The 26321-nt window shown below is 39.4% G+C and overlaps 1 protein-coding gene across 6 annotated transcripts in view; it reads left to right on the top strand.

Moving 5' to 3' along the window:
* LOC132819785 (exportin-1) overlaps nt 1-23738 on the top strand; it is a 78043-nt gene extending 54305 nt beyond the window's left edge. For 5 of the 6 annotated variants that reach the window (XM_060831556.1, XM_060831555.1, XM_060831554.1 and 2 more), the window contains 6 exons: nt 4543-4737; nt 14623-14791; nt 14878-15012; nt 17291-17450; nt 17535-17631; nt 21338-22454. In XM_060831556.1, the coding sequence (XP_060687539.1) occupies nt 4543-4737; nt 14623-14791; nt 14878-15012; nt 17291-17450; nt 17535-17631; nt 21338-21484 (903 nt within the window). In that variant the 3' untranslated portion in view covers nt 21485-22454. Of the gene's footprint in view, nt 1-4542; nt 4738-14622; nt 14792-14877; nt 15013-17290; nt 17451-17534; nt 17632-21337; nt 22455-23422 lie in introns of those variants that run through there. The other variant, XR_009645120.1, reaches the window with a different exon arrangement.
* Nucleotides 23739-26321: the final 2583 nt, after the last annotated feature.

Genomic DNA, 26321 nt, shown 5'->3' with positions numbered 1-26321 from the left:
GGATTTTGCAGGTTCCAAGGTTTAGATCTTTATTGTTAGTCAAGGATAATGTAATGATGGCTGAGAGAACGTTTGAGGACTCATCTACTGAGGTAGTGTGGGCTGAGGTTAGAAACCGGAGAGAAGAGGTCACACTATTTGGAGTTTTTATAGGCCTCCGCAGAGTTCCAGGGAGGTGGAAGAGAGGGTTAGCAAAATTTATTCTGGGTAAGAGTGAAAGGAACAGGGTGATCATTATTGAGGACTTTAATTTCCCCAACATTGACTGGAAGCGCTATAACTGTAGTATGTCAGATGGATCAGTTTTTGTCCAATGTGTACAGGAGGGTTTCCTGACACAATATGTCGAAGGGCTGACAAGAGGGGAGGCCACACTGGATGTGGTGCTTGGTAATGAACCAGGCCAGGTGTTGATTTAGTTGTAGGTGAGCACTTTGGAGAGAGTGACCATAATTCACTTACGTTTAGTTTAGCGATGGAAAGGAATAGGTACATGCTACAGGTCAAGAGTCATCGATGGGGCAAGGGCAATTATAATGCGATTAGGCAAGAATTAGGATGCATAGAATAGGGTAGCAAAATGCAGGGGATGCAGACAATGGTAATGTGGAGCTGGTTTAAGGAACAGATATTGTGTCCTTGATAGGTATGTCCCTGTCAGGCAGGGAGGAAGTGATAAGGTAAGGAAACCGTGATTTACTCCAGAAATTGCATCTCATGTTAAGAAGAATTTCTGCTTATGTGTTGATAAGGTAAGATGGTTCAGATGAGGCGATGGAGAGTTACAGATCATCTAGGAAAGATTTAAAGAGAGTTAAGAGCAAAGGGAGGACACGAGCAGTCTTTAGCAAATAGAATAAAGAAGAACCCTAAAGCTTTCTATAGGTATGTGAGGAATAAAAGGATGATTAGGGTGATGGGAATCGGACCAATCAAAGACAAGTGGGAAGTTGAGTGTGGATCTTGTGGAGATCTGAGCGATGCTAAATGAACGTTTCTCATCAGTTTTCGCTCAGGAACAGGAGAATATTGTAGAGGAGAAGAATGGGTACAGGATATTAGACGAGAAAGGATAGAGGTTAGTTACAAACAGGTGTTATCAATTCTAGAAGGAGTGAAAGTAGACAAGTCCCCTGGGCTGGATGGGATTTATCAGAGTATTCTCTGGGAAGTTAGGGAGGTGATAGCAGAGCCTTTGGCTTTGATATTTGAGTCGTTGTTGTCTACAGATTTAGTACCAGAGGACTGGAGGATTGCAAATGTTGTGCCCTTCAAGAAGGGCAGTAGAGGTGACCCAGGTAATTATAGACCAGTGAGCCTTACAATCCTTTCCAACAACAAAAGTAAGAGATGAGACTTACAATCATCGAGCAAGCGGCAATTTGATTTCAAATAGTCAACATGGTTTCGTCAAGGGCAGGTCGTGTATCACAAACCTCATTGAGTTTTTTGAGAAGGTGACCAAACATGTAGATGAGGGAGGGCAGTTGACGTGATATACATGGATTTCAGTAAATCCTTTTGATAAGGTTCCACATGGTAGGCTGATGGAGAAAATGCAGAGGCATGCATGGAATTGAGGATGATTTAGCAGTTTGGATTAGAAACTGGCTTTCTGAAAGAAGGCAGCGAGTGGTGGTTGATGGAAAATATTCAGTGTGGAGTCCGGTTACAAGTGGTGTGCCACAAGGATCTGTTTTGGGACCACTGCTGTTTGTCATTTTTATAAATGACTTAGAAACAGGCATAGGTGAATGGGTTAGTAAATTTGCAGACAACACTAAAGACGGTGGAGTAGTGGACAGTTTGGAAGAATGTTACAGGTTGCAGGGGGACTTAGATAATCTGCCAACTTGGGCTGAGAGGTGGCAAATGGAGTTCAATGCAGCTAAATGTGAGATGGTGCACTTTGGGAAGAATAACAGGAAGGCAGAGTACTGAGTCAATGGAAGGATTCTTGGCAGTATGGATGTGCAGAGGGGTCTTGGAGTCCATATACATAGATCCCTGAAAGTTGCCACTCAGGTAGATAGTGCTGTTAAAAAGGCATATGATGTGTTAGGTTTCATTCGTAGAGGGATTGAGTTCCGGAGCCGCAAAATCATGCTGCGACTATACAAAATGCTGGTACGGCCACACTTGGAATAAAGTATACAGTTCTAGTCCCCATATTTTGGGAAGGATGTGGAAGTATTGGAAAAGGTGCAGAGGAGATTTACCAGGATGTTGCCTGGTCTGGAGGGAAGGTCTTAGGAGGAAAGGCTGAGACACTTGGGTCTGTTCTCATTGGAAAGAAGGTGGCTAAGAGGGGGTTTGATAGAGACATACAAGATGATCATAGGATTATATAGGGTAGACATTGAAAGCGTCTTTCCTAGGATGACTACGTCAGCTTGTACGAGGGGGCATAACTACAAATTGAGGGGTGATAGATTTAAAACAGATATCAGAGGCAGGTTCTTTATGCAGAGTGGTAAAGGGCATGGAATGTCCTACCTGCTAATGTAGTTAACTTAGCCACATTAGGGAGATTTAAATAATCCTTAGATAAGCACATGGATGATTTTAGGATAGTGTAGGGGGAGGAGCTGAGAATAGTTCACAGGTCGGTGCAACATTGAGTGCCGAAGGGCCTGTTCTGCACTGTATTGTTCTATGATATGAATCATGAGGATAACCAATCAGAGCAATAGGTCCCTGCACATGAGCAGAATCTGAGAAGAGCTGTTCCTCCATCCGCAGTTTCCCTCTCCCAGTTTTGCTACCCGTTGAGACAAAATCAATGATTGAATAGGCCAAGAGTGGGGCAGAGGAAATCTGTATTTCTGGCCTGTCCCGCAGCATGAAGGAGAATATGACTATGATGAAGCAGGTTCTGAGAAGCTATTACTCTGCTCACTTTAGTGAGGAACGTGTCAGTTAGGACTGGGCCCATGATTTAGCCAAGTTGAGGCAAGAGTTGTTTGGGTCTCAGCCTGAGTCTGGGTATCATTTTGAGGGCAGTGACGAATGCTGGGCTTGAGCTTGAATCAGTTCTTTGATTCAAGGAGTGAAATTTCAGGCTGCAAATTTCAGCTGATCAGGATGGTGGGAGTGACCGGGAATGCTTAGGATTATTGGTCAGCGTAATGTTATTTTATTCTTTTTTTTAACTTTGGCCATAAAAGTCTTGAGATTTGAGTGAACCTTTTTGGTTTGGCCTCTTCATATGTCTCAAATGTCAGTAAAGTTGAAAATGTGTGCATTGTTTAAGCTTGACTTGGCTATGATTACACTCCCTTTGCATCTCCAACTGCAACTAGTTTCTTGTCAACAACAAATCACCCCTCATTTCTTTGGGACTGTGACTCAAAATCTGATTATCTTAATCCTGAATTTTTTTTTAAATTGTGCATTGTCTTTTCAAGTTGCGCATGATTGGGTATTGATATTCACTTACAATTCAGATACAAAGGAAAGCTGATCACTTTTCACATGCGGTGCAGGAGTGGTTGTGAAACTTGTGTTTCTGTTATATTTTCAGTAATGATGCAGGAATTGTTACCGTTAGCCAAGTTTTAATTGAAGCTTGGCTGTAATGAGGAACTGTACGAAACTCAAGAAACAGCCAGGAGGGGAATTTAATCAGCCAGGATAGCTGAAGTGAGAGGTGTAAGCTGGTGCTAAGAGAACCCAGCTTCTAGGTGGTGAAAGGAGCGCAGACAGAAATTCTACGTGGCAGTTCTATGCCATTACCGAGTGACTGATGCATTCCGTCAACAGGACTGGACTATTTAACCAACCTTCTGGCATTCAGTGAAACAGTGATCGCTGAATGCCAGATTGGTGAAAAGTCCTCGGTGCTGTTAGCACTCCCTGCCCCTTCTTACTTCCCCAATTCAAATTGAGCCTATACTGTCTGTCCTCAGCTAAACAGTTGGTGCACTCAGAATTTGAACCTCAGGAGGTGTACATAAACAACCAATGTGAGATTATTGCACAGAACATAGTGAAATCAGCCACACATGTGCAAATTCATTTTGGCTCAGGGACATCTATCAAAAGTAGCTGGTATTGCCATGCATGTATATCATGCTAATCACTTCATTCATATAAATGGTTGACAGGCTTCGGTGGTGGAGAATCTCAGAATACCTCTACAGCAGCATTTGGTAGTTAATAGTGTGTACACAGTTACAGACTTTGAGTTTGTCCAGCCTTTATGGCCTAATGTAACAGATTGATGTCAACATCTATGGTATTATAGAAGAAGTATGCTGCAGTACATTTAACATTATAAGTGTTTAGAGGTTAAATGTGGATATTTAACATTGGATCTTCCATTGGAGGAGGTTGATGTAAACGTTTTCAATGCCATACTGAGGTTTTTTTGCAATTTCATATGATTCTTACTTTAGAGAAAAATCCTAACAAAAAAATTGTTTATTTGAAAAACTAGGGTGGAGATAAGACTTGACTACTGATTCTTTTCAAGAATTATTACTGTTTAAACTGTCCTATTCTTGTGCAAAAAGTTAATTTTTACAATGTTGATCATTGTAGGTAGGCGAAAATTTTGTTCCTCCATTGCTGGATGCAGTGCTTATTGATTACCAGAGGAATGTGCCAGCTGCTAGAGAACCAGAAGTACTTAGCACCATGGCAACCATTGTGAATAAACTGGGTGGACATATCACTTCTGAAATTCCTCAGATATTTGATGCTGTCTTCGAATGCACTTTAAATATGATTAACAAGGTAAGGTAAACGGGTCATTGGATACAAGGATCCTGTATTAACAGACTTGGAAAAATAGGTAGAAAATAGCAGACGTGTTGAGCTACGGGAATTACAAAATTCATGCATGGATTTTAAGTTGGAAATAAAAGGTTTTTAAATTAAAATTTGGTACTGTTGAGGTTTTGACAGCTTGTCACTTCTCATACTCTACTCCCAGAATGAGATTCATGTCCACATTTATTGTCCATCCATTGATGCTCTGAAAGTATCCACAAATATCAGAAAGATGCCGCCTTGATGCTTTTAGATTTTGTATCAGTGATCAAAGAACTTAGAGGTGATATTGCCTCTGCCTCTGTTTGATTATTGAGGTTTGGTGATTGTTATTATACATCCTACAGCCACAATATTGCTGATTTTGAGTTTCTTGGAAGATGAAATACTTATCCACATTTAAAGCCTCATTAACAAGGCTAATGTTCTGAATCGAAAAGTGTGGTGCTGGAAAAGCACAGCAGGTCAGGCAGCATCTGAGGAACAGGAGAATCAACGCTTTGGGCAATAAACTCTCTTCATCAGGAATGTGGCTGATGAAGGACTTATGCCCAAAATGTTGATTCGCCTGCTCCTCAGATGCTGCCTGACGTGCACTTTTCCAGTGCCACAATTTTCAACTCTGATCTCCAGCATCTGCAGTCCTCACTTTTCCTTTAATGGTCCAAAAGTGACCCCATCTGTGTCCAGATTGTTGAAAGTGAGTTAATACTGAAATTCAGGGAATAAGCAATTCTGAGCTTTGTTCTGACAAATACAGATCCTTAAGCAGCTCACAAAGTTTGGGCTAAGTAGTCTTCTGGGAATTCTTTTGCTTATATGATGGGCTGTGATTGATTTGACTCATTTCCTGCCTTTGCCAAGTATCTGTCCAACAATTTGAGGAATTCCCTCTTGATTCCAATTGACCTCAACTTTTCTGAGGTTCTTTACCATACTCAATCAAATTACTTTTGCATTGAGGCCACCTACCTTGTGTCACCCCTCCGCTCTTGTGTATGGTTCAAGGCTGTAATAAGGTATAAAACAGTTGTTATCCTGATACCTAAATTGAGCAGATGATGACTGAGGTGTCATTTAATGACACTATTTGATGAATACCACAGTTGTCTTAATTCCCTGAGGTTGATTAAAACTCAGATTAGATTTGTGTGCAAAGTATGGGTAGGGTAATTTTCCTCCAGTAATTTAGAAGGCAAATAATATTGTAACGTCCATACCTCTTTCTTTTACTATATTCTTGATTGCAGACTTAAATGGGAAAATAACTGATTTAAAGATCATGGATTTTTGAAGGATTTCTTACTTTTATAAAAGCATGTTTCCTGACACTCAAGTGCTGCTTGCATTGCTACTTTATACAAACGTTGGTGGGAGGCACTAGTTGCAGATGGAGTCCAGAGATATTTGGCTGGCATCAAGTAGCTGATTGTTCAATGAAATGGTGACAAGTTATCAATGACCACTTAGTTACCTTGCCTGCCAGCAACCATATGATTAGCTCCCAGACAGCGGAACAGCTGGGGATGCGAATATTCAGGGTAGAAGCCATACCTTGGAAGAGAAGGTGCTTACTTTCATCTGTGGTTGAAAGCATTTCAGGCCTGAAACCCAGTTTTTCCCATCATCTGTTGATTTCAGCAGTGACTTCTAATTAACTAGTTAATTAACCTTTATAAAAAGTGTACCTGTGCCTCAGACAAGTCAGGAGAGGCTCTAAAGTCAGTGCAGACTTGATGAGTCATAAATCCTACTTTACAGCTCTTGGTCCATAGCCTTGAAGATTATGACATTTCAAGTGTACACCCATGTCCTTTTTTAAAAGTTGAGATTTCTTGCCTGTGCTACCTTCTAGGCAATGCATTTAAAATTAAGGATAAAAATATATTCCTCAAATCTCCGCTAAATCTCCTGTCATTCACCTTAAAGTATGCATGTTGTTATTGATCCTTTACCTACAGGCAACACCTGATTCTAATCCACCTTGTCCATGCCCATTGTAATCTTAAATATCTCTGAGGTCCCCGCTCCACGTTTGCTCTAAAGAAAACAACCTGAGCATACCCAACCTGTGTTCATGGCTAAAATGCATTCCAGGCATGCCATAGTGAATCTCCGCTGTATCCTCCAGTGTAATTGCATCCTTCCTATAGTGTAGTGACCAGAAATGTGTGCACACAACTCCAGCTATGGCCTGACCAAGGTTTTGTACAACTCCAACATAATCTCCCTGCTGTTACATCCTATGCACTATAGACAACAGCCTCCAGTCTCTCAAACAGCCATCCACTGCCATGTTTGGCTTCTGCCACTAAATCTCCTGCAAGCAAGTAAAAGTATCTGGAAAAGAAAGATCAAGAAGCAGCATTCTGTTTGGCAAAGGGAACATCTTGGCAAATCTAGCCAGGGTCTGTTGAACTGCCTTCCCAGTTATAGCTTTAGCCCATAACACCAGTTCATATCTCCTGAGTGTGTGTGTAAATTGAGGTTTTTAAGGGGTTAGAGTCATATGCTGATGTTTCATAATTGTTTATCTGTAGTTAAAAACTTGAATTTTTGTAATAGAAGTTCTTGAGTGCGGAAACCTGGTCCCTGCTTTCTGTCAACCTGAGTTTAAAAGACAGAAAATAAGGAATTCTGCATTTTATATAAAATCTATTAACTTTTCTGATGACCCCAGGAATAGGACAGCTGAATTTCCAGTGTGCTACAACAAAATGTTGCCCTGAAAGTATAAGGATAGAGTTTAAAAGTAAGGTGCTCTTGCTAAAACTGTACAGCATTGGTGAGATTATATCTGGGGGTGTACTATGTCCAGTTTTGCTGGTTTAACTTGAGGAAAGGATATACTTGCTTTTGGAAGTTGTTCACAGAAGCTTCTCAAGGCTTATATCTGGGGTAAACGTGTTTACTTTTGAGGAAACATTCAATCTGGAGGAGGATAAAGACTATGTTTCTCATTGGTAAAGGAGTCTAGATCTAGGGAGTATCGTCTTAAAAATAAGAGCCTCCCTTTTAAGATAGAGATGAGAGTCATTCTTAGGCTCTTCCTCAGAGAGCAATGAAGGCCAGGTGATTAAAAATATTTAAGGCTGACTTGGACTTTTTTTTGCTTGACATGAGAATTGAGGGTTTTTGGATTGGGGGAGTGCAGGGCACAAGAGCATGGCATTAAGGTCATAATGAGAACAGCTGTGATTCAATTAGACAGTGGAGTGGATTTGGACAGATTGGCTAAATCCTACTCTTATTTCTTATGATCTTCCACACTCGAGTAGATGCTACTGTCATAGTTGTACAGAAAACACTCTTTTGGGGTTCGTTTGTTTTGGTGTGGAGTTATTTAACATTAATCAAGATACTCAGGTCTATACCCTTTTTTTTATTTGGAGAATGCTTATCTTGGTTGGCAGGATATGTAGTGCAGACTTTGGGAGAAGGCACAATAGTATCCTTTTTGATTATTGTTACTGAAGGCACTTGCAGATATTTCAGCCTTCTATTTTGATAGTCATCTGAAAATGCAAGTGAAAAGGTCAATTTTACAGTTTATCCTAAATATTTAAGACAGATTCCATTGGGATGAACTGGTAATTGACATTTACTAGAACTTGCACAAACCCTAACTTTGAAGAGGTGATGATTTCAATTGTCTCATTAAACTGAAAGTTATTTCCAAAATTGAACTATAGATTATCTCAGTGTATGCAGAAAGAATGCCCCTGTAAGATCAATGCAGACAGTCACGAAGGAGATAATCTGCTTTATATCTGGATATGAAGCATGTACTTGAGATTAAAGAGTAATGTGTTAATCTAAAAAATTGGTAAGAACATCAAAAGCCTGGGCACAGATTTAAGGTGATTAATTGAGGCATGAGAAACTTTTTCATGCAATAGGTAGCTGGGATCTGGAATGTGACAGAGACATTCACAACGGAACTGGATTATTATCTGAAAAAGAACATGTGCAGGGTTGTGGAGATAAGGCAGGGGAATGACACTAAGTGAATAGCTCATTTGGGGAGCTGGTGCAGTGATTGAATGAATGCATTCCTTTTGTGTTGTAACAATTGTGATTGTATTGTTACCATTGCTTTTTTCTTTGGGAATTGCATTGAAAGCTACATTTAGATTAGATTACTCATAGTGTGGAAACAGGCCCTTCGGCCCAACAAGTCCACACCGACCCCGCCAAAGCGCAACCCACCCATACCCCTACATTTACCCCTTACCTAACGCTACGGGCAATTTAGCATGGCCAATTCACCTGACCCGCACCTCTTTGGACTGTGGGAGGAAACTGGAGCACCCGGAGGAAACCCACGCCGACACGGGGAGAACGTGCAAACTCCACACAGTCAGTTGCCTGAGTCGGGAATTGAACCCGGGTCTCGGGCACTGTGAGGCAGCAGTGCTAACCAATGTGCCACCGTGCCGCCCCCAAGCATTTATTAATGCTTGATGCTGAAATATATAACATTGAGGCAATGAGAAGCTATGCAATCAGATAATTTTAATATTGATTAGTAACTGACACCTTTAAGCCAAGATGAACCATATTAATTAAAATAAAATGGTTAAGATGAAAAGAGAAAGCAATTGGAGACTGGTGTGCATGGTAATTGATAGGAGCTTTGGGGAAGTGATGGTGTGCTATAAATAATTTGATGATTGCAGTTTTTAAAAAAGCAAAAAACTCTGCTAAGATTTACTTCAGTATTAGGTGTTTGAACAGGTTCTAAAATTTCATCCAGCCTTCGAATTATAGGAATAGTCATAGTTCTGATTGTTGGGAATCACAAAACAATTTCTTCATGAGTTAAAATTGCAGTTGTCAGGTAACAGTTTCAGCAGAGGAAAACAAATGTGAAGAAAGTAGATGTCTATTATAACTTTGGATGTTGTCATATAAGTCAACCTTTTGAAATCTCAGAATCCCTTCAAAATTGAGCGATCTTGTATGTTGAAGAGTGAATGCTTGGTGTAGATGGTCTCCATCTTTGTTATTCACCATGTGAGGATATTTCTTCTTAGAAAAAAAACCTGAAACATGGCTTTCTTGATCCCATTCATTCCAAGGTGCTGGGAAGTAAAGCAGCTATTTGGCTTAAAAAGTTAAGGCTGACTACTAATGAGTGTAGCATATCATGGCTGAAAAGTGCTTGACTTATGCTGAGTGTATTCAGAAATATTGTGGTTTTTAAAAAAAAGTCATTTTTATGTGATGACCTATGATAAATTTATTCATTAAAAAGTATACATGAGCCAGTAGTAATAACTTAAAACAATTGGCTTTCACCATTGTTGCTCTTTGAAACATTAAACCCACACATGTGCAAGGTAGAAGGGATAGTCAGCAAGTGCTGGTGTCTCAAACAAGAATGCTGCTTTTGAAAATGTAGGGAATGAGGGGGAATGGAACACTGACGGCCAGGTTTCTACTATAACAAAGGGTATGTCACATTCCAGTCAAGCGATTATGAAAGGGGACTCTATTCAGAAGCAAAGACAAACATTTCTGTGGCTGACAATGAGACCTCAGGTTTGTTGCCTATCTGGTCCCAGGTTCAAGGATATCATGAACAGGGTGCAGAATATTCTCAAAGGGGAGAAGGACCAGCAGGAGGACAATGCACACGTTGGAACTAACAACATAGGAAAAGAAAACTACAAGATTCTGGGGAGAATATTGGAAGTTAGGCTGGAATTTTAAAAGTAGTACCTCAAGGGTAGTAATATCTGCTCCCCGCGCCACGAGCTAATGAGAGTAGAGCAGCTGAATGTGTTTGAGGAACTGATGCAAAGAAGGACTCTCACTTTTTGGATCATTGGAATCTCTTCTGGAGTAGAAGTGACCTGTATAAAAAGGACGGATTGCACCTAAATTGGAAGGGGATTAGTGTACTGATGGAGAGACTTGCCAGAGCTACTCAGGATTTAAACTAAGAAGGGAGTGTTGGGAGGGACCCAGGGAGACAGTGAGGAAAGAGATCTGTTTGAGACTGATGAAATTGGGAAAATGAGCAAAAGTAACAGAGCATTGAGGGCAGAGCAGTGGGTGTGATCTACGTGGACCTCATTTAAGACAGTCACCAAGGTTTGTCATTAGGTAAAAAATGAGGTCTGCAGATGCTGGCGATCACAGTTGAAAATGTGTTGCTGGTTAAAGCACAGCAAGTCAGGCAGCATCCAAGGAATAGGAAATTCGACGTTTCAGGCATAAGCCCTTCATCAGGAATGAGGAGAGGGTGCCAGGCAGGCTAAGATAAAAGGTAGGGAGGAGGGACTTGGGGGAGGGGTGATGGAGATGTGATAGGTGGAAGGAGGTCAAGGTGAGGGTGATAGGCCGGAGTGGGGTGGGGGGGCGGAGAGGTTAGGAAGAAGATTGCAGGTTAGGAGGGCGGTGCTGAGTTGAGGGAACCGACTGAGACAAGGTGGGGGGAGGGGAAATGAGGAAACTGGAGAAATCTGAGTTCATCCCTTGTGGTTGGAGGGTTCCCAGGCGGAAGATAAGGCGTTCTTCCTCCAACTGTCATGTTGTTATGTTTTGCCGGTGAAGGAGTCCAAGGACCTGCATGGTTATGTTTTGCCGGTGGAGGAGTCCAAGGACCTGCATGGTTACGTTTTGCCGGTGGAGGAGCCCAAGGACCTGCATGGTTATGTTTTGCCGGTGAAGGAGTCCAAGGACCTGCATGGTTATGTTTTGCCGGTGAAGGAGTCCAAGGACCTGCATGGTTACGTTTTGCCGGTGGAGGAGCCCAAGGACCTGCATGGTTATGTTTTGCCGGTGAAGGAGTCCAAGGACCTGCATGGTTACGTTTTGCCGGTGGAGGAGTCCAAGGACCTGCATGGTTATGTTTTGCCGGTGGAGGAGCCCAAGGGCCTGCATGCAGGTCCTTGGACTCCTCCACCGGCAAAACATAACAACACGACGGTTGGAGGAAGAACGCCTCATCTTCCGCCTGGGAACCCTCCAACCACAAGGGATGAACTCAGATTTCTCCAGTTTCCTCATTTCCCCTCCCCCCACCTTGTCTCAGTCGGTTCCCTCAACTCAGCACCGCCCTCCTAACCTGCAATCTTCTTCCTAACCTCTCCGCCCCCACCCCACTCCGGCCTATCACCCTCACCTTGACCTCCTCCCACCTATCACATCTCCATCGCCCCTCCCCCAAGTCCCTCCTCCCTACCTTTTATCTTAGCCTGCCTGGCACCCTCTCCTCATTCCTGATGAAGGGCTTATGCCCGAAACGTCGAATTTCCTATTCCTTGGATGCTGCCTGACCTGCTGTGCTTTAACCAGCAACACATTTTCAACTTTGTCATTAGGTAGACTGGTTAGCAAGGTTAGATCACATGGAAGGCAGGGAGAAGGTAGAAGATGGTGGTGTAGCGTTACTTCTCAGGTTGGAGGCCTGTGACCATTGGTATGCCACAAGGATCCGTGCTGGATCCACTGCTTTTCTGTCATTTATATAAATGATTTGGATGTGAACATATGGTTAGTAAGTTTGCAGATGACATCAAAATTGAAGGTGTAGCCGACAACAAAGAAGGTTACCTTGGAGTACAACAGAACCTTGATCAGGTGGGCCATTGGGCTGAGGAGTGGCAGGTAGAGTTTAATTTTGATAAATATGAAGTGCTGCATTTTGCACAAGCAAATCAGGGCAGGACTAATGTACTTTAATGGTAAGGTCTGGGGAGTGTTGCTGAACAAAGAGACCTTGGAATGTAGGTTTATAGTTCCTTGAGTGGAGTCACAGTAGAAAAGTTAGTGAAAAAGATACAGTAGTGCCTCGACTTACGAACTTAATCTGTTCGGGAACCGAAAAATTCACGAACTGAATCAATTTTTCCCATTGTTTGGATAGCGTAAGAATGCTTGGACATAGCAACGAGCGCTGTTCACCGCGCACGTGTCAAAGACTAACTGAATGAGATCATGCAGGGCCTGAGAGCTTAAGCATTCAACAAGCATGTAGCAAAGCAGAACATTGAAACCACATGGTTGCACATGGGCTTTTTGTGTTCGTACCGTGAGTTTCATACATACGTTGAAGCAAAACTTTATGTACAATCCTGTTTGTAAACCGATTTGTTTGTGAACGGGGCCGTTCAAATGTCGAGGTGCTACTATATTTGGTGTGCTTGCCTTTATTAGTTTGTGCATTAAGTATAGGAATTGGGATGTCATGTTGTGGGTGTACAGTACTTTGGTTAAGCCACTTTTTGGAATACTTAGTACATTCTGTTCTCCCTGTTATAGCAAAGATGTTGTGAAACTTGAAAGGATTCAGCCAAGACTTTACAGGGTTGGAGAGCTTGAATTATACCAAGAGGCTGAATATGCTGGGGTGATTTTTCCCTGGAGTGTTGGAGGCTTTCAATGCAATGTAACTGGATTTATAAATGGAGTAGACTTCATAATTTTTCCATTTGTGATTTGCACATTTTTAATTTTAGATTTTATTAAGGTATGTGCTGATCATTTATTTTGATCTCTAAAATGTGAAAGTAAAAAATAGGCAGTCTATTTAATTCCTAATTTGCTGTCTGAGAACTTTGGTTGTTATCCTGTTTATTCGTTACACTTTAGCTGGGCATCTGGACAGCTTTTTTATTTGAGTTAAACTCATGTTGGGAAAAAGGAAACTAATGCTACACAAATCACTCAATGTTTGAAGAGACCAAGCTTCTCAAAGTTGTGTGATTGCACAGCAATAAGGAAAATGCCACGCACACAACAAATTTGTTCACGAGCCATGTTCCTTTCCAGTTTCATGGCAGTGCAGCACTTTGAAGGAGAATAGCATGGTAGAACCAACTGGCTGCCTACATTAATAGAAAATTAAAGAGTTTGATGGGCAGTTTCCTGTTTTGGTGGGCCATGTCATTTTGCCATTGGTTGCAAAATCTGAGCTAGTGTCGTGAGGTGAGAAGTTGTAAACATTTTGAGCAAGATAAAGCTGCCCCCAAAGTCCATCCTTTCAGTTCTAAACTGATACAGTAAGCTTCAAAGTGCATGGTTCTGCTGCTACCACAGGATCCTCCGACCTCCATAAGGAATGAGAATAATTGTTCAGTAAGGACTTCTGGTTTGAATCCACTTAGGATTTCTAGTTTGAAAGCAAAGATGACCAAAATTAAACTAATTGTTTATTGCATATTAAGGGATATTAAGAGCAACATTTTGTCTTTGGCTTTTTCTATTCTAAATGCATATTAGGATGCTGTATTGGAGTTCATCTACACTGTCCCAAAAAGTTGTGGGCGACAGGTAAATTGTCTAACTCCCACACACTGACTTTCCCTGCTGTCATGAGTGGATACATGGGACAAAATGTGACCGCTTGTTCCGGCATTCTGGGTATTTTCCTAAAGAAAAATCACTTGTTCGAGGCTAGGGATGCTACTTACATGAGAATGTTGCAGTGTGAAGTAGGGTTGAAAAGATCTTCAAAACTAGTTTAATGTATTTGTAGGCTTTTAAGCTGTGCATCATCAGGAAGTGATATTTTCCTTCATTTTGTATTTAATATCTAAATTTATGAACTGCTTTTTCTTTTGTCCCACATTTGTCTTGGCCGTGCAGAATCGGTTTGCAAACTTAGCCTATTTCCAGGTGGAAAGTGGCATGACTGCATACTATTGTGTCCAAGGGCTAACACTTTCAAAATAAAAACTATTTTAATTGAAAGGAATGCAACCATAATCAGGAATTTTCATGTGTACAGTGGCATTTTACTTCTTGGTGCTGTACAGATTCAAATGTTTGTGTTCTTTTCAATTGAATTCTTCTAAGATTCACGTAATGTCTCAACTATTTATTTTTTTTTAATTTCAGGACTTCGAGGAATATCCTGAACATCGAACAAATTTCTTCTTACTTTTACAAGCTGTAAATTCACATTGTTTCCCAGCATTCCTAGCCATTCCTCCAGCACAATTTAAGCTAGTTTTGGATTCTATAATATGGGCTTTTAAGCACACAATGAGAAATGTTGCTGATACAGGTTTGTTTAACTTTTTTAAATCAAATTTCCTATGTATAATTCTGTTTCTGACCATTGACTTTTTGCAACCATGTTTTATATAATAGGTCTGCAAATCCTCTATACTCTGCTACAAAATGTTGCCCAAGAAGAGGCAGCTGCCCAAAGTTTCTATCAGACATACTTTTGTGATATTCTTCAGCATATATTTTCTGTTGTCACAGATACATCTCATACTGCTGGTAAGCACATTGCATAAGTAGCAATGATTATTTCTGTTCACTGTTTTAGAATTTGGTTACAACTAACTAAATATTTATTCCAGATTGGTAGAGAAGTTTGATATGAAAAGTAATTTGCATGGGGAATTGGGAAACTTTCTGATTGGTGATGTAATTAATGTCTGCGTTGAGTAAATTATTCTTTGTTTCCTTCCTAATTACTAATTTGTTTCACTGCAGCTTCCCAACAATTGTCTGTTTAAAATTGATTTAAAATAATCCAGGAATCAAAGGTTAGGTATTCTCATATTTATGGTTTTTGTACAGCATCTTTCTTTATAAGACTCTGCAAAACGCTGAACCTTTACAATTGTAATTATGCAAGTAGCAATTTGCTCGTCAATTTGCTGTTTGATTCTATAGACCACTTCTGCATTAATTTAATCTTTCATAAGATTTCCTTTTTTTGTGTTTTGTTCATGCAAATTAATAATTTGTGAAATGAACCAAAAATTTTGAAACCATTAGTTCATTCTAACAACATTATACAGTAAGTATGGTTTAAGACTAATGGTTTTGATGCCTCTAGAATCCTGGCATTTTGGATAAACTTATTGGGGTCATGAAAAAGAAATGTAGATTCACAAAGATAACATTGAAGATGTGATAATTTTGAAATTTGGGGCAGTAAAGGTTAAGGATAGATCCAATAGATGTCAACAATATAAAATTGCAACTCATTGATTTACTGAGTAATGAAAGGAAGCAGATCTAAAATTAACTCGGGTTGTTCTGCTATAACACACGTTTCGGTAATGCAAATTTACTGTGATGCGATTGATGAATTGGGGACACTTTCTAAACAGGGAATTTTTAAAGTGTGTATTGGTTATAACATTTAATTTAAATGGTGCTGCTATTACACAATTTTCTTATAACATGGGATTGTGTGAGAACAGAACTACCGCGTTATAACAGAAACATGAAGGTTGTTTGACTTTGAGCAATTTTGACTCCTGACTGTCTTAGTTTACAGTAGTGATAATACCAGATAATGTTCTTCTGAAATGTAAAGTAGTTTGGTCTGTCTGAGAGGTTTAATTGGTGCCGTGTAATCAGAAGTCTGTCTTCAAGGCAAGTAGGGTTACCTTTAACGTTAAGGGTTGTTGGAATCAGGTCATGCTACTGCAAGTTCATACTGTCTCACAAGTTGAAGTGGCCTGTGTTTCAGTTTCTGTGATGTAGGATTGAAAGTAAATTCAACACAAAGTTGAGGGTTGACAAATCTTAGCTAGTTTTTGTGAAGTTGCTTATGAAGTTATTGATACAAAAAACTGTTCTCTACTTTGGCATTATAAGTGAGGATATATTAGTAAACACTAAACTGTTATGCTATTTCCTAAGCAGTAAAGTTGTCACCTTTCTAAGATACAATTTACACTGTTTCCAGTGTTGTAAAACAAAAGATACTTCAGACGTTTAAAAAATGTAATGTTTCACAGAATGTGGGTATTGCTGGCAATCCTTTTTTGTCCTAGAAATGACCTATCCTCTGAAATGGCATGAATGTTATGTATGGGTTAGATCGGTCAAGGGTGACAGATGTCCTTTGCTAAAGGACATTAGTGAACCAGATGGATTTTTTCCAACAATCAAAGTAAATCTTATGGTCACTATTACTGAGGCTAGATTTCAGTAATGGATACAAATAATTGAAATAAAATCCATCTACATGCTTTGAGCATTAGCCAGAGTCTGAGTTTTGAGTCCTGTGACAACATCAATATACCACCAGATCCCCTCAATATCTCCTTAATGTTTCAACTCTTGGTTCCGTCTTCTAGTTAGGTTGGTTGTCATATGCTTAACTGCAAAGAAATCAACAACTTGTCTTTATAGTGTAAACGTACAGGTTTGTAATATATTTAATGGAAAATGCTACTTTTAATAAGAGGCAAAACTTATAACTAAGGAATACGAACAAAACTAGAGATGGACAATGTTAAAGAGAAAAGTAGGGATAAAGCCATGGAAGAATTTTAACTTCAGAATTAAGCTTTGAGAGATGATAGTTGATTAGAAATTGGTACTGGATATAATAGTAAAATCTGAATGCTGCAGTCATTATTTCTGCCATTAGAGAGTATGATATACTGCAATTTTGATTGCTTGTAACTGATTTTAATTTTCACCAATCTATCTGTGAAATTCAGGGTTGTAGATAAATGTTTGCATAATTGCATCTAGAAGTCTATGTTCATGTGAAAATTAGTTTTTGACATTCTATTTTTTTTTGTAGGTTTGACAATGCATGCATCAATACTTGCATACATGTTTAACCTGGTGGAGGAAGGAAAAATATCAGTGCCTCTTAACCCGACAAATCCTGTCACTAATCATGTATTCATTCAGGATTATGTGGCCAATCTGCTGAAATCTGCTTTTCCACATCTACAAGAGTATGTTGGTCTTGATTTTAAAAAGCTTGCTTTAATTAGTTGTTACTTTACTTCCTAATCTGAATTTTCTTTTTTTCCAAACAGGGCACAAGTGAAATTATTTGTAACGGGCCTTTTCAGTTTAAATCAGGATATTGCAGCTTTTAAAGAGCATTTGAGAGATTTTCTCGTTCAAATCAAGGTAAAGAAAATTAAGAATAATCAAATATTGGAATTTTGTGAAATTGTCTACCAAGTTTTAGCTACATGAAAATGTTATAAGAATTCCAGGTTTCATTGAATGGTATTCATGAACAAATAAAGAAAGATGAGATGTGTTACCTGTTTGACCCTGAGCTGATTTTACTAACAGGAAAGTGGGCTAAGAGTAAAATAGTCAAGGCAGGCAGGAACAAAGCAGAAAATGAGGTAGGACTGATAAATTTAAACTGCATTTCAGTGCGAAAGACCTGATGGGTAATGCAGCTGAACTCAGGGCATGGTTGGGAACATAGGACTGGGATGCTATAGCAATTACAGAAACAAGGCTAAGGGATGGACAGGACAGTAGCTTAATGTTCCAGAGTATAGATCCTACAGGAAGGATAGGGGGCGAGATCCTCAAGACCTGATTGGATGTACCCTAGAACTGTGGGAAGCTAGGCAAGTGATTACTGTGTCCCTTGCTGAGATATTTGTATCACAAATTGCCATAAATGAGAAGACTGAAGGTTGGCTAACGTTTTACCTCATTTTTGAAGGCTTCCAATTCCCCAGCCATCTCTTTACCTCCAAATATCTGACCCCAATCAATTTTTGAAAGTTCTTGCCTAATACCATTATTTGTGAAAGGTGATGAGGAAAAGACAAGCGAGCCTGACATCGGTGATGGGCATTTTATTGGAGGGAATCCTGAGGGACTGATTTACACATTTGGAAAGGCAAGGACTGATTAGGGATAGTCAAAATGGCTTTGCATGGGAAATCATGCCTTGCTAACATAGTTGAGTTTTTTGAAGAAGTAATAAAGAGAATTGATGAAGGCAGTACGGTGGATGTAATCTAATGGAATTCAGTAAGGCATTTGACAAGCTTCTGCATGGTAGACTGGCTAATAAGGTTAGATCACATGGAATGCAGAGAGAACTAGCCATTTGAAAAAGGAACTGGCTCAAAGTTAGGAGACAGGGTGGTGGAGCTTTGCTTTTCAGACTGAAGGCCTATGACTAGCGGTGTGCCACGAGGATCAGTGCTGGGTCCACTGTGTTTTGTCATTTATATAAATGGTTTGGATGTGAGTATAGGAGGTATAGTTAATAAATTTGCTGATGACACCAAAATTGGATGTGTAGTGGACAGCCAACAACAACCTTTGTCGTACCTCAGAGTATAACAGGACCTTGATCAGATGTGCCAGTGGGCCAAGGAGTGGATAAAAGTGCAATGCTGAATTTTGGAAAGAACAGGACTTATACACTTAATGGTAAGGCCCAGGGAGTGTGGCTGAACAGAGACACCTTGGAGTGTAGGTTCATGGTTCCTTGAAAGTAGAGTCCCAGGTCGACAAGATAATGAAGAAGTCATATGGTATGCTTGTCTTTATTGATTAGTGCATTGAATATAGGAGATGGGAGATAATGTTGTGGCTGTACAGGACATTGGTTAGGCCACTTCTGGAATAGTATGTGTAATTCTGGTCTCCCTGCTCTAGGAATGTTGTGAAACTTGAAATGGTTCAGAAAAGATTTACAAGGATGTTACTAGGGATGGAGGATTTCAACTGTAGGGAGAGGCTGAATAGGCTGGGGCTGTTTTCCCTGGAGTGTCGAAGGCTGAGGGTGACCTTATAGACGTTATAAAATTATGAAGAGCATAGATAGGGTGAATAATCACGGTCTTTTCTCCATGGAGAGCAGGGGGTGGAGTCCAAAACTAGAAGGCATAGGGCATGGGATGGGGAAAGATTTAAAATGAACCCAAGGGGCAACCTTTTTACGCAGAGGGTGGTGTGTGTAATGGATGAGCTGCTAGAGGAAGTGATGGAGGCTGGTACAATTACAATATTTAAAAGACATCTGGATGGGTATAAGAATAGGAAGGATTTAGAAGGATATGGACCAAAGCTGGCAAATGGAACTAGATTAGGTTAGGATATCTAGTCAGCATGGATGAGTTGGACCAAAGAGTCTGTTTTCGTGCTGTAAAGCTCTATGACTGTAAAATTAATGCTGCTCCTTGTGTATAGTGGGCCTCATTATTGTTGGTTGAGAGTCAGTATAGGTAATTTTCTAATAGTTTCTAACTTATCATTGTTCTCCAGTCACTTTTCACAAATTTGAGTTGTTGCTTGCAGAATCTATTTGTATGAATGCAGATTGTTCTACCATAGAGATTTTATTCTGTGTAACAAAACCAGTCCAGTTACATTGATCTGTTTCCAGAATTATTGTTCTGTATCTGATTAAGAAACCAAGACTCATTCCTGATCCATTTGTAGTTTTGTGAAAAAGAAAATTTGGCTTTCCAAATATTTGAGCAAATAGAATTTTATGATGTGAGCTATTTATAGAAAAGGCGAAGACGTTTTCTTTTCTTAACAAAGTTGTATGCGGATTTTAACTTGTGTGGTTATCCTCTAAATGAATACCTTCATTAAAGCTTGCCTGCCCAACATTAATTCAACACTGTACAAGGTTTCTCACATTTGACTTGGAGCTATACTACAGAGTGTGTTTTAACTACATTCCTAGTAGTTTGTTCAAATCTGAAACTTTTTGTAACTAAGTTTAGTTTTTGCTAACAGCAAATTGTAGCCTGATTTTGGGGTGGGCCAGGGTTCCTACTCATGCCTGACTCTAATTTGTGTTTTAAAAATGACGGCCGTTTCTAAAAATGACATCGAGTACCTACTGGATAAGCAAGCACATGAATGCCCATTTAAAGAAAGTACTCAATTTGTAGTTTTGCCCATCTCAGCCAAATACTGGAAGTAGTAACCACGGAAGTGTAAATAGGCAACATTGTTAACAGTATTAGTACATCCATTTAATTTTGAGAGTTTCACTTTTTAATATTGCTTGCCACAGACTTCTGTGCTGTGACCTGAAATGCACACATGACGACACACTTTCTCAATACTTCACTTGCTCTTGCCCTCCAATCTGAAGCCCATATTTGTTTCCCTTTAATCTGACTCCTGTTCCTATTGACCATTTTTTTTGTCCACCTCTGGTACCACTTGTAGCTTGCTCATTTTCTGGCTCTTGGCTTCTGTTCTAAATTTGTGCTCAGTTCTTGGGTGCCAACTATTGGCAAAAGTCGGTTAGTGCAGATAGACCTGGGATTCAGTTGACTCCTCCCTGAGTCAACCAATCTGCCACTAGATAATACTTAGCGTAAAACAATATTAAGTTTGCAATTTTTTTAAACACTTACAGCATTTAAATTTTTATTTACATTAATATTACAAGGATATTTAGGAAGGTACAGCTTTTCAATTTGAACCTTCAGAAAAGTCAATCTACAAAATTACAGTATTTATTTTGTAAGGTATTTCAGCAAAGAATGCACAGAGGGTACAATATTTCAACCTGTACATAGGTTATTTAAATATACCTTGTGCAGTAATAACTGTTTTAACATTGATTCCAATGAGAAATTGTGATTCATATAAAATCGCAATTTTCAGGGTGTAATATACTAAAGGTTACTGCATTATTCTGAAAGAACACCACTTTGCAGCTCAACATAGGCAGAGTAGGTTTTTAGGATTACTTTTATATTGGCACAAGTCAATATGATATAATGGGCACTGAGATTGCTATTTTTGCAGCAGAAGAATGGAATTAGTCTAATTTCAAAAACTGGATTCTTTTATTTTTGCCTGTTAACAATGTTTCTGTCTGCAGGAATTTGCTGGAGAAGATAGTGCTGACTTGTTCTTGGAAGAGAGAGAAGCTGCTTTACGACAGGCCCAAGAAGAAAAACATAAACTTCAGATGTCTGTTCCTGGTATTCTTAACCCACATGAAATTCCAGAGGAAATGGTTGATTGAAATATATGGAGTAAACCAAGTTGTGCTATTTCTTCTGTTCAGCCACCATTAATGTAGCTTTGCAGAAGGTAATTGCACATCTATGTGTGTTGACCAAAAACAATGCCAATATATGTATATTAAACCCTTTGTCACCTGGTAGCTCTTTTTACTTAGTATGCAATTTCTATAAGCAGTTTTCTTGTGTAATACCTTTTTTCCATTGTTATAAATTAAAAGTTTTGTCATCTTTGTTTAGATTTGCATGCAGTTGTATGAATTAAATCACTTTTTAAAGATCACTTGTGCCCCATTTTATGGTTTTGCGAGGGGGTCAGAGGACAGCTGAGAAGTGGACTTTGCCTGTGCCTCTGTTTGCAAAGTGTACAACAGATATAGGAATTATTTTCTGGAAATGATCACCAATTTCTTTAATTAGGTGTGTGTTACTTTGTTGTAGTGTAGCCTTTCTTTTCGTTTTGCAGCCTAGGAATTAAAGTGATCTATGGGGGGAAGCAATGTTCAAAAGGGTTGTCTGTCAGGCATGTCCCAGTGCTGCTTATCAATTGTATCCATGGGTAGTTGGAAGAAATGGTAATGCTTGACTTGAATTAATGCAATTCTAGCCAGATGGGTTTGCGGCAAGATCATGTGCATATCATCCCAGTGTAAAGCATCTTGAATGACTTGGGAACACAGTACACTTGGTTATTTTTTATGAATTTTTTTTGTCTATGTATGTGCTGTCGCTTTGTCGACAACAGCTTTTTGTTTTCCTCAATGAGGAGTGTTGCTCATTTGTGAGCTTTCATTAATTCTAAGTGAAAGTGGTTAAATATTTATCGAGTTAGCATAGGCTGCATCTTTATAAACAGCTCATGGAAATACTGATGGCTTTTGAAATGACTTGTACTAATTTACATTGTTTACCATGCTGTAGTGCTTCAAGAACACTACTTAAGAGCAAAATAAATTTGGTTTACATTTAAAATCTGACTTCTGATTTTGATATTGCTTGTTTTTGTTCTCCAAAATAATAAAATTCACCTGAATTTCTCAATTGTTTCACTGACACTATCAAATTTTGGAGGTGTTTTAACATAGCTGACATTTATCCATCAGTTGTGAACTACATTTGCTACAGTATTTACAACACATTGAATTAGATCTTTTACTTTGGATGATGCTACAACTTAAAATGCAATTTACTCCATCATTTTCATTGGTGTAATATTACTATTGTGCGGAATGCATTACTAAGATTAGCGATACTAAAACAGACCATTTAGCCCACCTTACCTATAATAGGTACTTGTATTCACACCAGTTGCCTCCTACCCCTGCTTCCATTCAGCTGATCAGCACTTCCTTCTGTTTCTTCATTCCTCAACATATCCTCCGACATCTTCTGCTGTTCACCTCCATTGTTCAATAGTGAATTCACATTCTACCCTCCAGTTAAAAATAAGTATATCTAAATTTCTTTTTGCAAATATTGACTTCCATATTTGTAACCCGTGTTTAGGCACTGCCATAAATTTCTAATTCTCCCTCTTCAGAATTTTAAAGAACTGTTGGGTCACTGCCTTTAATAATTTTTTTCATGCATGTTCAATCTCCAAATGTGGTTATCATGGTTGTAAACATTTTTTACACTGTCCCTACATTCCATTTTTGTGTTATGTAGAACAACTATATGCAATGATCAAATGTCACCTAATCAATTTCTCTCCCAGTTCCTCTAGACATAACTCCCAATGAATAATTTGGTATTTAATTGGCTTTGTTAATCTGTTTTTAGTTTGTGGATTTGTACCCCTTGCTTACCTACTCCAGTGAATGCAATGTATTTATCTAGTATTAAAATGCAGTCAATGATTTCGGTCATCTTAAAATTTGAGTTTTAAGCTTACTGAAGAAATTTAAAGTATTTGCATTCTGTTGTGATTACATTCCTAGATTTCACACCACATGGTGATAAAATAAAGCAAAGAACTGCTGGTGCTGGAAATCTGAAACAAAAATTGGTGGAGAACTCATCAGGTCTGGCAGCATCTGTGAAAAGAAAACAGTTATTGTTTTGAGTCCAGTGATCCTCCTTCAGAACTGATAGTAGCTATCACCAGATGACGACTTGATGGAAAAAACCAACATATCATTTACTATATTGTACTTTGCATCTACTGGTTAAGAATAATCTGTTGGTTGGCCATAATGTGAAATGAACCATGCTTAGCTATAAAGGATTATTTACTGGATTCATCAAATCAAAATACGCAGGATTAAATTGATAATTTACAGTTTATGAAAAACATATGTACATTAATCTGGCATATTAAAACTGTTGTGTATTGTCTGTTTTGGGACATTTGACTAGAACAGATCAGTAGGTTTCCAAGGAATCATTGAGCTAAACTTGCCCCACCCCCCAAAAAAATCTGGTTAAGATTCCTGTTCAAATGCATCATTGAATTTAGAACCATATCTTGGTCAGTAACTGCATTAATATTAATTATAATAAATCAGAAGCTTAAGTAGTAACTGGTAATGTACATTCACAAGAAGTGAAACTGCTCAAGGATCATCTCAATATGTAATGCAAAAGAAACCTCTATTTCTACAAACTTTACTGAATAGTGTCCATTTACCTGTTTTAATGTTAAATATATTTACAGGTGTGTACAACCTAAACGCACACTTATTGGTATGTCGCCTGCCACTGAAGGTAAGATTGGATGCAGTTATATTCCAGAAAATGACTTGTCTGATGGGCCAAATGAAGAACACAACATTCAACTACCTGCTGGGCGATCTCCAGTAATTTTTGTTTTTGTAACCAAAGAAGTTGTTCTTTCACATCTGGCACTGATAAGGAAGATTTCATTTCGCTAACTGAACATGGAATGGATAGATCATCAGACTTTGAGGACTGCTCCCTAACAAATGCAATGTATTTGCAGTAAAACTTGCTAGAACAATTAGAAAGTTACTATCACCCCAGGGACTCCAAATGAAAACCAACAGCCTACAGACACAGCATTCAGATTTTCTAATGATATAAAGATTGCATATGATGCCTGAGTGGGACAGACTAGAATTAACTGTTTTCTGCCCATGCATGACAACTTGTTTTTTGACTGCATATGGCCAACTTGCAATTAGAAGGTATAGTGCAGGCAATGTACTGTGAATTGTCATAGTCATGTGGCCTCTGAAGTCAACTCTTGGAAAAGGAAGCTTTGAGCAGATGCCATTTTTTATGAGCAACAGAACAAATGCACACAAATTTTATATATATATGTATGTATATGCATGTAATTCAACAACTTGGAAATAGAGGAGGAAAAAAATGTCAAGCTTGAAAGAAACCATGAACACTATGATCTTGGAAAAGAAATGAGTTCCTCCTCCATCGCCAGACCATGGCAACACCACACCTTGAGGAAGAGTACTTCATCTTCCGCCTAGGAACTCTCCAACCACAAAGGATAAATGCAGATTTCTCCAGCTTCCTCATTTTCCCCTCCCCCCACCTTATCTCTGTCCCACCCCTTGGATTCAGCACCGCCTTGTTGACCTGCAATCTGCTTCCTGACCTCTCCGTCCCCACGCCTTCTCCTTATCACCCTCGCCTTAACCTTCTTCCACCTATCGCATTCCCAACGCCCTTCCCCCAAGTCCCTCCTCCCTACCTTTTATCTTAGCCTGCTTGGCACACCTTCCTCATTCCTGAAGAAGGGTTTATGCCCAAAACGTCTATTCTCCTGCTGCGCTTTTCCAGCAACACGTTTTTCAGCTCTGATCTCCAGCATCTGCAGTCCTCATTTTTTCCAAAGAAATAAGCTTGACAATTTTAACAATAATTGAGAGATGCTGAGAGTTTGGTTGTATTCAAATTGGTTAGTGTTGTCCCACCCAGATGAACCCAATCATATGAGTGTTTGCATGGAGGGAGAGATTAAGGGAGGGAAAAAGGACAGTGAACTTTAATGAACTGCTGCAGTGCTTGTGGTATGGAGACATGTAGATTTCTGTTGTAACTTTTACATTCTTAAAAAAGATGTTTTGACTTGGCCACTAAAAAGAAATGGCAATACAGTTCCTGGTCAGTAAACTTGGAGACCATTGTGTTCCCATGTATCTGCTGCTTTTAGATGGTAGAATCTCTGGGTTTAGATGGTGCTGTTGAAAGAGGTTTAGTAAGTTGCAGGAATGCATCTTGCAGACAGGATAGAATATTGCCACTGTACATTGATGGAGATTGTGAATGTTCATTTGGTGGTGGATGAGGTGGCAGTTAAACAAGTGTTTTATCATGGATGAATGTCTAGCCTCTTTGAGTGTTGTTGGATCTGAACTCAAGCTTAGAATGTCAACACACTCCTGACTTGTGCTTGTGTCTTGCAGATAGCTGGCTTTGTGCAATCAGGGGGTGAATTAACGGACCTGAAACGTTAACTGTGTCGCTGCAGAATTTCCAGCCTCTGACCTGGGCTTATTGCCTTAGTTACTCCTTATTTACTCTCAATCTCACACCATTTCAAACACTCCAATGACAATTGCAAAACCCACCCCTAGATGTCTCCTCCCTGGCACAAAAACAGAAGTTGCTGGAAAATATCAGCAGGTCTGGCAGCATCTGTGAAGGGAAATCAAAGTTAATGTTTCGAGGCCAGTGACTACTCAGAACTGGTGGTAGCTTGAAAAATGTTTGATTATATGTAGAACACAGGGTGGGGGAGAGAATAAGGAGTAAACAATAGGTAGGGGTTGAGCCCAATGAGAGAGAACAACAGTTGAACAAAGGAGTAGATGGTCATCTGGCTGGGGGGGTGAATAGCTATTAATGGAGGCTGTA

Source organism: Hemiscyllium ocellatum, chromosome 10 (genome assembly GCF_020745735.1).
Source record: "Hemiscyllium ocellatum isolate sHemOce1 chromosome 10, sHemOce1.pat.X.cur, whole genome shotgun sequence".
Lineage (NCBI taxonomy): Eukaryota > Metazoa > Chordata > Chondrichthyes > Orectolobiformes > Hemiscylliidae > Hemiscyllium > Hemiscyllium ocellatum.
The sequence above is the reverse complement of the archived record's forward strand: the minus strand, read 5'-3'. Positions and strand labels throughout refer to the sequence as shown.